Here is a 13,418-nt window from a genome sequence, read left to right on the forward strand (position 1 = left end):
CTCATTGTAAAAATTCTCATGAGTATTAAATGGAGTGGAAGTATCGCAAGAAAAAGCCAATGTGAAGTCTGTGTATGTTTGCTTGTGTGCATGGATTACATTATGCTGTTGGCAAGCAATCCCTGCTATATAGGAGCTTTCATGCTCCCTCCTTGTTAGAAATAGGTTCATGGCATCATTTATCTTATACATTGTGAGGGACTGTAGTCTTTAACAACTCAAGTGATTTTCTCTATACAATCTGTGTAGATACAGCGGTGATCTACAATTGGAGCAAATGTTCTGAGATGCTTGCTCTACAAACAACAGATTATTTAGTCGACTCAGTCTTGAACTATTAAACAATACTTAATATATACATTATACATGGTATAACTGTATGCGATATGTTAACTTATTTAAGCCATAGAACAAAAGATAAGCTCCATAGTAACTGTGAGTAACTGATTGTTCTCCACAATCTTATGATAAATCAAATCCCAAAGTACATTTTGACTGAATGTGTCCAATGCATTCAGAGCACATCACAGCTTTTGCAATCTTAACCGAATTAAGTATAACACAAGCAACTCAAAAAGCAGATAAAAATCCAAAATCCTTACCAAAGGAGGGTCATGCTGAAGTTTGAAGTCAATCGCAGTCTGAAGTTTTTGTATACCGTACATGAAGAGCATCAGCACAAAGAGACAGGACTGAGGAATTAGAACAGGAAAGGATAGTGCCAGCCTCTCATTCCCTCTCCCTCTTCATCCCTCCCTCTCTGCAGCACTCCTCCCTAATGCCACCCACCCATCATGCGCACAATGGTACAGTCCATCTCTATTCCGCAGTACGTGCAAGAACATGCCATTTGGCTGACTGGTGGGAAGAGAAAGGGTTGGAGGTGGAGGTGGAGGAGGATTGGTAGAGACATATGGGTGGCAAGTGGGAGGGGGATAGATGGATGAAAGGAGGTGGGGAGGGAGGGATGGATTGATGAGGAGGTGAAGCAGGGGAGTGACAGATGTGTTGACTTAGAGAGCAGAGATGCCAGATGAGATGCTTTTTCTTTTCTGGAAAAGTCCTGCAGCGTTACTCAGATACTGTAAAATAACCAATGTACTATTCAACTTTCACCACATTTCTTTCTTTCTTTCTTTCTTTCTTTCAATTACCTCAGCAGTGCTATCTTTATCCATTTTAGCATCATCATGAACTAATGGGGGAGGAAAAGAGAAGAGAGGAAAGACAGAGCTCATACACCCTTTTGCTGTGTTAGCAGCACCAGAAACATGGAGTTAAAGACATAACATGGAGGATTGGTTGTTGATCTGTCCTGTCCTGCTCTAGCAGATAGATGTCACACTACATCCATTTATACATCCATAAACATCCATAACTGCGTAATCATAATATCAGCTTCTTGTAGTTGTTCTCACTCATAGATGCCAGCCTAATAACTAAACAAGGCGTGTTTTCTGAACTTTAAGAAATGTATAGCAGGCTATGTGATTGACTGCTCAACATCAGCAAAACCAAGGAGCTGATTGTTGATTTAGAAAAAAGGACACATAGACATAGACATCTACATCAGTGGAGTTGAGGTGTAGCAGGTGAACAGTTTTAGGTTCCTTGGAATTTTAATCACACATAACCATTCTGGTTTTAAAAAAGCATAGAAAAGGTTCTACTTCCTGCAGTGGCTTTGGAAGGCTAAATTCCAGAGCCAGATTCTAGTCAACTCCCACAGAGAAGCAATAGAACTGGAAACATCAAAAACACATTCATCACGGCCCAGGACAGGAAGGCTCCATAATCGGTGATTAAAACCACCAGAACATCACTGGTACCATCTACAGAGCATCAGTGACATTGGTGAAGTGAGATGTCTGCACGGAACCCCAAGGAAACTCAAACGACAACACCCACCCAGCCAGAGTGTTTTCTGTTCCAACTCCTCAATTCATCACCAACACCAAATTTTCCAAAAATGGCGTTGAAGGACTGAAAGGACTCAAACATCATTTAGTTTTTTTTTTATTTTAAAATGTAGCTTGTACCTTGTGAACCACTTGGGCCCATGACTTTTTTTTATTTGAATATACTGTAGTCAGCACTAGCAACTACAAGTTAAACGACAACAGTGGAGATGTAATGAACTAAACTGTGACAGGCTGAATGAGGTGTGCGTAACATTAAGGTGTGTAGTAGAAGTAGTAGTAATGTGAGATTTGAAGTTGAATTGTTGAATAGTATACCAATTCTTTCTGGTCTTGATATTGCTGGTGAGGGGCAGGATAAAGTGTCTGACCTCCTTACTAAAATTATCAGGACTGATCACAAGGACCTCAGATTTAGCAGAACTGAGGTGGAGGAGATTTTGAGACATCAAGTTTGCAATAGAAGCTAGACAGCCATGAATGGTGGTAAGATTGTTATGTTTTTTTTGGTTTCAATAAAAAATGGAGCTGTATCGTGTACGTAGCAATGGTAAGATGTATCAAAGGCAGAGTTTAGCAGCTCACCTAGAGGTAGCATATATAGGAAAAACAGTATTGGACCCAATGTTGACCCTTGAAGTGACACCGCATAGCATGGGATCGGAGGAGAAGGTACTTTAGTGGTTAATGTGAACATTGAAGTGTTTGAATATGAGGTGAAATATTTTATCTCTTGCTACAAGAGAGGCCAACCCAGTTCACCAATCTGTTATTTAAGATGGTATGGCCATAGGCAGCGGATAAGTCTAATAAAACTGAAATTGAGAATTCACCTTTATCTGCATGAATCACAAAATTATTTGTTACTTTGTTACATCTCGGTGCTATGTTTTTGGCGGAAACTGAATTTAAATGTATCAAAGATATTGTGACCTTCAACCAGCCGGAGGAGCAACAGCTTTTTCAAGAATTTTAGAAATAAAGCTTAGAAATCAGTCAGTAACATTGGTATCTGCACTGAAAAAAGTGATACTTTGGATCAACTTAAAAAAATTTAATTTGTTACACCTAAATTTATTAGTTTTTCACTAATTGAATTTATGATTGGGTTGAAAACGTAAATTTTGATTTAATGTAAATAAATTTTGTATTTTAAGACAAAGCAAAAAATTTGCTGTCATTCAAAGTAAAAACATTATTCATTACAAAGACCATAAACTATTTGTTTTTGCTTTTTTGCAACTTATTCTTTTAATTTGGGAAAACCTAATATTTACCATTACATCAGAGTCCTGCACGGACCCGCACAATTTGGATGAAACGGGTGAAAAATAATGTCCTGTGTCGGACACGGGTGCGGATCGGGTCGGACGCCTAGAGAGCGCGGGTCGGGTTTTGCGATTGTCATTTTCATGGCGTCAGGTGCAAAAAAAAAAAATAAATAAATCATTAGCGACACATCTACAAAAATATGCCTGCACTTCAAAATGATAAGCATGTACCGTATTGACTCGAATATAGGACGAGGTTTTTTTGGATGAAAATTATGTGGAAAAAGTGGGGTCGTCTTATAATCGGGGTCTAACCGTTGACATATGCTGATAGTTGTCTGGGTCGCTACACGACCACAACAGCAGAGGGCGCCAGCTTATTGTAGAGAGGTCACTGACACTGTGGCTGGGTTATCTGTCAATCACAGCGGAGAAGAAGTGACAGGAGATGAAAAATGGAGAGACGCAGTGATTTTACGAAGCAAAGTGGATCAAAAGTGTGGCAAGTTAACAGACATCTGAGGCGGAGCTATGATGCTGATTTTAAGATAATGGAGCAGCGGAGGCGCCAAACAACTGTCAGCCAGCCAAGAAATATGGAGTTATGGAGTGTAACGTCCGAAGATGGCGGGTCCAAAAAGATCGTCTGAAAACGCTAACAGTAAGAGAAAAGCTTATCGTGGTCCTCTAAGCGGCCGCTTCCAAGAGACTGACAGGAGGGTATGTGACTTTGTTATTGAGAAACGAATTTTGGTTATCAGAGTCTTTTTCTGAAGTCTTGAAAAGAGGGGTCGTCTTATAATCAGGGTCGTCCTATATGCGGGTCAATACGGTATATTTCATATGAGCTCATTCATGCGTGCTTGCGCCCTCCCAGAACTCCCCTACCCCACGCTGGCTTACTTTCATTTTTAAAAATTGCGTCAGTCTAATTTTGCTTCGGGTGCGGGTCGGGCGTCGGTATCAATTTATAGCGGGTCGGCTCGGGTGCGGAATGTAATTTGTGCTACTGTCGGGAAACGGGTCGGATGCGGTTTTAAGTATGACGGGTACGGGCGGGTGCGATTCGCAAAATAAGACCCGTGCAGGACTCTGCATTACATCCAATTATAAATTTTACTTTGGATTAAACTAATTGAATTGCTGTAATTCTGTTACACGCAATTTTTTAACATTTTTCTCAAGTTAAATTTCTGATTCAGTACAAAGTATTTTTTTAATTATACCATAATCAATATATTTTCTTTAGTCAGTTATTTTCCTCCTTGCCTCAGTTTTATTCTACAACCTATCTAGGAGACTGAGTGAGGAGTCAGCGCTGATGCATGATGTTCAGGGTCACATGGCATGACACTGTCAGGTCCGGGGACCAGGGACTCAGATGCAGACACAGGTTAAGGTAGAATACAAGGTGATTTATTGAGAATTATGCACAGATCTGATGGAGGTTGGTGAGGCTGGCGTTTCTGGGGCGTCAGTAAGAGATGGTAGTGTTCTGGCTCCAGGCTCGGGATCGGCGTCGCTGGCAGGCAGACTTGATACGGGCTCAGGGCTGGTAGTCTGAGGCAAGACAGGACAAAAACAGAATTTGCAACTCCCTAAATTTACACGAGGGTTACGAGGTTGGCTGGCGTTTCTCACAGAGGTGATACAAGGAGATCGCTCCTCATGGGCTCCAGTGGTTCATAAAACGGCACTGTCTCGTCAGTAGCTTGGTTTTGTGGCGTCAGACGAGAAGACCGCGGCAGCCCACAAACACCCGCTATAACGCAGCTAACATTGAAAATGAGTATAGTGGCGCTGAGCTAGCAGTATAGCCGCAGCGCCGTTATTCCACTGTCTGGGGAGAACCCTGCCACTCTTGCACTTGATGCAAGGAAACAACAATAGCGGACTTCAACGTCGAAAAGAGCGGTCTGACGTGACGTCACATGGTCACGTGACAGGAAAACGTTTGGTTTGAAGTGAAGATACCATTTGAGTGGAAGTGTTTTTTTAATTTATCCACAGGTAGTGACATTTGCTTTGAAGCAAACTGAAAACATCAGGTTTAAAAATGAACCCATAATTTTTCATTAGCCCAATTTAAAAATACACTTTAAAGGAATGACACAGTAGTTTCACTTTTTTCAGTGTAGGGAGTGGTTGTTTTTTGAAACTGGCTGTCTTAAAGGAGACATATTATGCAAAACTCACTTTTTCGTTGCTTTAGTGTGTGTATTTGCATATCTGGAGTGCCTCCCCACCCCTTAAGAATGATTTTTGACCACTAAGTCAATGTTTTGTAAACGGACGCAGTCAGAAAATGTGTCTCTAAAGGAGCCAGTTGGATTTCACCCGCGCTGTTACGTAACAGAGCGGGTGATTTGAATACTCCCACCCTCATGCTGGATATCTCCTCCCACATTACGCCGGCTACCTGAACGATGATCCGCCATTTTCTCGCCTCACTCGTACGCGACAGCCTGACCGCTACCATGTACAACCCGAAAGCCAAGCACTCCTGCTATGTCATGAGATGCATGGATACTCATGTTTCCCGTCATCGCTTCCCTACCAAAGAGGATATCAGAGCGAAGTGGCTAAATTTTATTTTTCAGGGAAACGTCCCAGCTTCAGTGAGCAAAAGTGTTTTTGTCTGTGCCAGTCACTTCACGCCGGACTGTTTCAGCAACCAGGGTCAGTATAAAGCTGGACTGGCAACGAGATTGTTCCTAGAAGATGGATCCATACCCACTGTCCGTGTAAGTATTTAAAAAAAACAGTTTCGTTTGTGTTACTTTGGCCGTTTAGCACATGAGCTAACGCTAACCGTTGATGTAGATATGAGGCTGAACTAACGTTAAGTTGCAACGTTGGGCTTACTGGTCATATGATTCACTGTAATGTTAATAAGCAGTCTTTTAAAACATGGCACTGAATTGAGAAAATGAATTAGGATATTCATATATGATCGCTTCTAATCGGCCGGTGAACAACTGCTCGGCCGTGAACATGCTAGCTAGCTAGCTGGCTAGCATGTTCAAGGCCGAGCAGCTAGCTAGCTAGCTCACCGTCCGCGAACAACTTCTCCGACGTGAATACGCATGGGAGACCGTCTCCTCCACATGCTCACGGCCGAGCAGACGGTATGAAATGGTCTCAGTTGTTCACGGACGGTGGGCTGCGTTAATTTATTATCATGTTGTACTAAAGGAGGCTAAAGACTTCCTTTGTGTTAGTATTCATGTAACTACGTGTGTAGTGTTAGCTGCTGGCATGAGAGACCCGATCTGAGAGTACCAAAACTTTATCTGCAGTAAAGCAATCACTACTTAGTTTTGGAGTCGGATACAGGGGTTCCCTGCCTGCTGTGCTACGATTAACGTTAGTTATATGCAGACACGGACACACAAAAGTTGCTTCGCAAATGTGTACGTTTTTGCTCACTTACTAAAATCTAATGTGAAATGAGGGATGTGCATGGGTTTGCTCGGATTGTGATTTGCCAGATTCTTCCTCATCAAATTGATTTTTTAATCATCATCAGAGGAAATTTGAGTCCTGCATTTTTCTAAATACAGCTATTTATTTGAAAATAAATCACCATTTTCTGAATATTTTTTGCAATGTGTACAATGTGCTCGCATTCTTATTTAGCATTGTATTATTTTTCCTCCCAAGACTATACCTGGCAGCCCTGCACTTCAATGAAAATACAGACCGTCCACAGGCAACAACCTCAGCTGGTGAGCCACTGTTCAGGCTTCATTTCCAAAGTGGAAGAAAGGAGGAGAATACACAGCAAAGCCAGTGAAGGAGCAACAAACCTTTCGTAAGTTTTAAACCTTTTTATTGAAATCACACAGAAAAATGAAACAGACATTAAAAAATACTTGTAAAATAAATAAAATATAATTAACCAGTGTCTATGGCTTTTTCTAGTTTTGTTTTTAATAAATATACGATAAAACACGATAAAGTACGCACAATATTTCACTTTTTCTAATTGCAGATTAGGTGGATGACATCTTGGACCTGGTGTTTGAGAAGGTTTTTCAGGACCCTGGTTCATACGCAGATGAGGTTTTGAAGATCTCCATTCCTGAGGTGCTCTCTGCGCAGTTAGAAACGCTGGACAAGAAGGAGGTGATGGACCACTATGTGACAAGGTTCAGTCAAGGGCCGGTCTGAACCCCAAGTAGATGCCTCGAGTGCCGGGGAACTCCATCCGTATACGCAGCACCACACAGCTGGGCAGTGCCACAAACTCTTCAGCCCAGAAAGCCCCAACACCAGCTCATAAAGCTCCTATATGCCAAGTATCTGTAACGGCTGAACAGAGTGGATATATTTAGTTATACATTTATATTTAGACATAGTTTTTGATTTACCTTATTTTTTTGTAAATATTTATATTACCTACTGTTTAACAACAGGCAATAAAAACTACTTGTACATTCAGTAACTTTTTGAATAGTTGTGTGTTGTTTGCTGTACTTGTATTTATAAAATTATATAAGCTGTTTTCTGTACTTTCAGTGTTTGACATGTAGACATAAGAATTATGATCATCAAGAGACAGGTTCGTAGGAGTGGGATGAGTATCCAAAAGTACAAAACATAAATTCCTGCACAATATCTAATTTGTATTTCCACCATTTATGAGCAGCAAGATTGTCATAGACCTAGGTGTAGATGTTGCTAATAAACTGTGTTCTTGCAAATTGATTTTTTTGCAGAAATGTATCTTTCCTAGTGTTTGATATGTAACATTTTAACAATTGTCAAACTGCCTTTCAAAAAGAAAAATAAGCAATGTAACAAAGTGGAAAATTGAATTTATTTCATTACTCATATTTTTATTACAATAACAGAATTTATACCGTATATTACCAAATAATAGCCGGGTCTCAATTAAACGCCTGTCCAAAACAAAGGCCTGGTCTGTTAAGTGGTTGGAACAAACAAATAAACGCCCGGCTATTATTTGATATTTTACAGTATGCAAAAAAAAAAAAACACTTACTGTTCTATTCCCCTCAGACGTAAAGGCTCTGTAGATATTTAGTGCATTCTGAAGTTAGAATGCACACTGGTACGAGGCCAGGGTGGTCTGCCATGCAGGAAGGTGAGTTTTGAAGCTGATTTAGTCTTCTTATAACCTGTAAATGTGAAAGGTTAAGTGACGTTTGATGACTGATAATATGACTGAATAGTTACATTTTCATTCAACAAGCAGACATTCTCAGGCGCTGTATGCATTGTTATGCATCTAAACATAGGTACACACCTAAACCAGAGGGGAAAAAGGGAACATATCAGTTTAACGGTTTTTTTTATTTGAATATGTTTTTAGCAATAACGACTGGTCAGCATGTGCAACGATGTAACGTTATTAATTGGAATTAGTGCATTATGTTGAAACGCAGTACAAACGGATAAACAGACATTACTATGGGGGATACGGAGCTGGCAGACAGTCGCCCCAGCCCGCACACACGTGAAAAGTGTATGGCTGTGAGTTAGATGTCGGACAAAATAATGACGTAACAGTTAACATTATTATGGCGTAGCTGAGAATAAAAGTGCTACATTCCCACTCGTAGCTGCCGAAAAAACATTGCGGACTTGTGAAATTTACTCGTGTAACGGGAATAGCATGCTACTTATGTTTACTCAACACATCTAGATTTTTATAAGCAGTGAGTTACACATAGAGCGGTCAGCGGTCGACCGTATTTAGTCAGCGACCGTATTTACCGACGTACAAACATACACATTTTTAAGAAAAAAGTAAAATAAAGATCATAACTCACCATTCAGAAACGTCTTGTTGCAGTCTACATTGAGCAACTTATTCGCTAGCTCCTTCTTGTTCAGGGTCTGACTCTGGTTCAAACATTTAAGGTTGGACAGCAAAGTTTCCTCCTGCAGCCATGTTTCTCCCAGGGTTCACGCTCAGTTGTTGTCATGGTAGCATGAGCGTGCCGGCGTCGTCACACCTCCCGGAAGAAGTGGGTGGATTACCTGTGTCTCATTTGCATTTAAAGAGACAGGCACTCAAAACCGACTGTTCTGAACAGGGCTGTTTTGGCAGGGTTATTGAACAGTTATGAACTGCTATTGTGCTTCATCCTTATGGTATTTTGACCAAAGCATGTCACAGACATTTCATTAGGACACCAGGGAACTAGATTAACTTGTAGAAATAGGGTATAATATGACTCCTTTAAACAATCACGTATGCAGCCGGATTGGTTGATAAAAGTGAGAAGCCAGGGTGAAATTAATGGTAGGACCTCTTTAAGAAATTTAGCAGGGATTTTATCAGCGGGGGGAGACGAGGGACACACCTGAGAAACTATGTTCAAAAGATTTTGCATGAAAATTGGGGTGAATTTAGAAAGGTCAACTGAGCAGGTACTTGGTTTGAGTCAAAATGCTCTGAGACCATTGATCTTGCTAACAAAAACATAAAAAAATTTTCACAGGAGCTTGATGTAGCTGGCAATCCAGAGGGAGCAGGATCTAGAAACTGATTTATGGTGTTAAACAAAAATCTTGGGTTGTCTTTGTTATTGGTAATTAAACCAGAGGAATATGAGATAGGGTGTGGCAGCTGTAGCTCAGGCGGTAGAGCGGAAGTCAAAGTATCCATGAGCAAGATACTAAACCCCAAAATGTTCCTGATGGGCAGTTTGGTCCCTTGCATGGCAGCCACTGCCATATATGAATGGGTGTGTGAATGGATGAATGTGACAGGCACTTTGAAAGATCACTGGACAAGGTGCTATAGAAATGCAAGGCCATTTACCATAAACCACTCTCGCGTCTTTGATGAGCTGATTCAGCCTGGTTAGTGGAAGGCCTGGTTCCTCCATGTGAAGGTGGTGAAAATGAAGGTTTGGCTTTTTCCATCTCCGCTCAGCTTTCCTACAGTCCCCTCTATGGGGTCTAATGGGAGCGTTTATCCAGGGGGAAAGATTGATACCTGGGGCTGGTCTGGTTTTGTTAGTCTGGTTAGTAAAAAACAGGTTGTATTTAGATTGTATTAGTTGAAATTGAGAAGATAGCTGAAAACCGGGTGCAGAGTGCTCATTGAAGATACCAGACTGTGTAGTTTGTTTCTTGGAAGCCAATGTAGACTGTGGAATTGTGTCATAAATAATACATTCATGATCAGAGACTTAGTAAATAGACTTGCATGTCTATGGTACTATGCCAGTCTACTGACCGCTCGAAGCTCTTTACAACACTTGTCACATTGTACACCGATAGCCGAAGCTGCCATGCAAGGTGCCCACTGCTCATAAGGACAATTTGGGGTTCAGTATCTTGCTCAAGGACACTTCGCTGGGGATTTGAACCAGCAACCCATTGATTAATAGCGTCCCACTCTACCTCCTGAACTACAGCTGCTACTAAGTCTGTCATGCGCGATGAAATTAGAGACAGGCAAGTGAATCCGGATTATCAATGAGAAAGTTGAAATCACCCAACACAATGACCATGTCAAACTTCAGTACAACAGATGCAAGCAGTGGCAAGAACTCATTCATACAATTAAAAAACTTGCAACACACTGGTACTTCATACTCAAGTTTAAAAGATTGTGGTTTAAAACTAAGAAAGAACCAGCAAACAATGCTGCGATGGCCCTCAGAACTACAATGCCCCCACCATGGCCTGTGGACCGGGGAGCGTTCAGAAAGTTGTAGTTAGGTGGGCACAGCTCCACCATGAGGCAGCAGTCCCCTGGTTTGAGCCAAGTTCCAATAAAACACAAGATATCGAAGTTGTTTGTGATAAAGTCAGTGAGTATGACAGTGATCAGGAGTTGGACAGGGCAAAAACTACTTGAGAAATGGAAATAGGAGATGGGCCATTTCCGGCACTCATTTCAAGAGTTCAGGTAACCATGAGAACAAAATGAATCAATATCTACAAAGGATAATTTACTCTGTCATTCTGGGTCTGAATGGTGAGCTTGATGTAGATGAGTCGTTATCTGCCTTTGACAGAAAAATAATCTGTTCTCCCAAAAATGTTGACTCAAATCTGAAACGTCAGTGGACAGCAAACAACATTTTGCTTTGTGTTGTTTTACTCAACATGACATTAATGATGTGTCATGGTTTAGATACTCCATAAGTCCATCTTGTCTGTCCTGAGCCACCAGAACACCATCACAACCCATATTTTACAACATGACTCTGGGCTCTAGAATGGGGATGGGATGAAAAGGGTCCATCACTCCATGTTTGGTCACAGCATCCCACTGCCAGCTGCCCACAACCCAACCCTCCAGACACAGACACATGGTTTGAACCATCTGGCCTTAATACTCTTCACACCCATCAGTGACTCCAATAGGTCTAGTAGGTGGGTTTGGTTTGATCTGTGGTCAGTGGATCAGAAGTAGACAGCAATAGATGTTCATGAGCACACGCACACATTCAGAGGATGGGGAAGATCCTTAATCCCTGCGGCATACTTTGGCAGTGCAGTATAAAGCTGATAGTAAAGGATTATATTGGACATAATCAGTCAGCCAGTCAATCAGGCTGACAGCTTGTGAAACCGCAGATACACCTCACAACACATAACACAACTACAGATGCAACAACAGAACTATGAGCGCAGTGTTCCTGACTTTCAGTCAGTTTTACATTCACTGTAGCAGGCAAAGGATCTGCACTGACGCAACACTTTCATCAGGTTCAGATTGGGTCCCACACCAGTCTGCTTTCTGAAACCACTGCAACACTTCTCACACGCAGATAATAAATAGGGAGCTTGCCATAGTTTCAGAAAAGTGGTACTAAATGATCTAGATTGGTAATGTTCAGTGTCTCCAGAGGCTGCTCTGAATTTGTCAAAACTGCTGTAACATTTTGACTCTCATTTGAATGTACTCAGCTTGAGAACATTGATTTTAATTGTTTGGGGTTGCCCAGAGGAGCTGATTCGTTCAAAGGTATTCTCACAATTAAAGAAAAAATATAAAGAAAAAATATTTCTGATTTCAACAAGATTCTGGATGGATGACATTGCTAAACATGGATCAAGCAGGTTAGCATTTTTCAGATTGATCCTGGTCTGGCACAAAAGAACAAATTAGAGTGGATTAGATTGGAGTGGCCTGCCAAACTGCAGTGCCTGCCCATTCTACAGTCTGAGTAGACTAAAGCAAATACTAATCACTGAAAAGGATTTTGATTAATATATGACCCTCATTCTGCAGCAGAGTTCCTTCAGCTTTCCCGCATCTCATTAAAACATAAACAGCCTTCTTGAGAAACACTTAGCCAGCTGGTTTCTGTTTAAACAAATTTTGCTATCATACTGTCTTTGATAAATTCATAATGTTTCCTTTCAGGTACATTTCTTCACAGTTTGATTGCTTCATGAAGACTATTTCAACCTTATAGAAGGGAATTTAAAGGAAAAATTGTGATCTAAGTATGTGCAGAGCTCAGCTCAGACCCTTAGCAGTGGTCAAGGTTCTGTTCTGGCCTGTCATCCATTGCAACATCTCTCTCTCTCTCTCTCTCTCTCTCTCTCTCTCTCTCTCTCTCTCTCTCTCTCTCCCTGAGAAACGTAAAAAATATTTTAAAATAGAAAAAGAGTTTCATAGCATCAAACCGCCCACTACAATATCAACTACATTCCACTAGAGTTCAACCACAAGGACGGAACTAAACTGCAAGATACATTCAGGGACCATTGGGAGTTATGAGAAAAAAGTGGACTTAGCCAGAATATTTGAATGATACAGCTCCCAGGTCCCTTCTTCTTCCTCTCTGCTGCTGCAGCCCATGCCTTCAAAGCCCCTTCCCACAGAGGAGCCTGCTGTGCACGAGTAACCATGGTAACAGAGGGCGCCAGATAACCAAGACCACGTATTTAAAATAATAACAACATTAGCCCTGATTGTTTTATTTCTGACCAATACAACTAAATTACAGTGACGAGTGCCTCATGCAGATCACTGTAGATATCCTGAGATACAAACAATATTCCTCACATTGTGGTAGACAGAGTTACCAGCTAATCATTACCCAGTGCAACATTTTTGCCATGCTGCCTTTCTGAAGCATGAGTAACGTTATTTCTCTAAACTGTTTCAACCACTTTAGAGTGTACTGAACACAAACTAATGTTATAACTGCCTGGTCACTTGAAAGACACTTTTGCTAACCAGTAGCCATAAAGACAAAGCTAAACACTGGAGTTAGCATACTTA

The 13,418-nt window shown here is 41.1% G+C and overlaps 1 protein-coding gene and 2 long non-coding RNA genes across 7 annotated transcripts in view; 1 reads left to right on the forward strand and 2 right to left on the reverse strand.

Moving 5' to 3' along the window:
- The window catches only part of LOC115586349 (synaptic vesicle glycoprotein 2B-like), a 104,031-nt gene extending 103,260 nt beyond the window's left edge, over window positions 1-771 (reverse strand). For 4 of the 5 annotated variants that reach the window (XM_030425315.1, XM_030425312.1, XM_030425313.1 and 1 more), the window contains exon 1: window positions 603-770. In XM_030425315.1, coding sequence (XP_030281175.1) covers window positions 603-616 — 14 coding nt within the window. In that variant the 5' untranslated portion in view covers window positions 617-770. Of the gene's footprint in view, window positions 1-602 lie in introns of all 5 variants that reach the window. The other variant, XR_003984860.1, reaches the window with a different exon arrangement.
- Window positions 772-5,361: 4,590 nt separating this feature from the next.
- LOC115586353 (uncharacterized) lies at window positions 5,362-7,900 on the forward strand. Its single transcript, XR_003984861.1, has 3 exons — window positions 5,362-5,934; window positions 6,854-7,004; window positions 7,185-7,900. It is a non-coding gene; the product is annotated as an uncharacterized LOC115586353 (long non-coding RNA).
- LOC115586355 (uncharacterized) lies at window positions 7,102-9,399 on the reverse strand. Its single transcript, XR_003984867.1, has 3 exons — window positions 8,989-9,399; window positions 8,199-8,334; window positions 7,102-7,504 (listed from the first exon to the last, which is right to left on the reverse strand). It is a non-coding gene; the product is annotated as an uncharacterized LOC115586355 (long non-coding RNA).
- Between the last annotated feature and the right edge of the window lie 4,019 nt (window positions 9,400-13,418).

This window comes from Sparus aurata, chromosome 8 (assembly GCF_900880675.1).
Source record: "Sparus aurata chromosome 8, fSpaAur1.1, whole genome shotgun sequence".
Taxonomy (NCBI): Eukaryota; Metazoa; Chordata; class Actinopteri; order Spariformes; family Sparidae; genus Sparus; species Sparus aurata.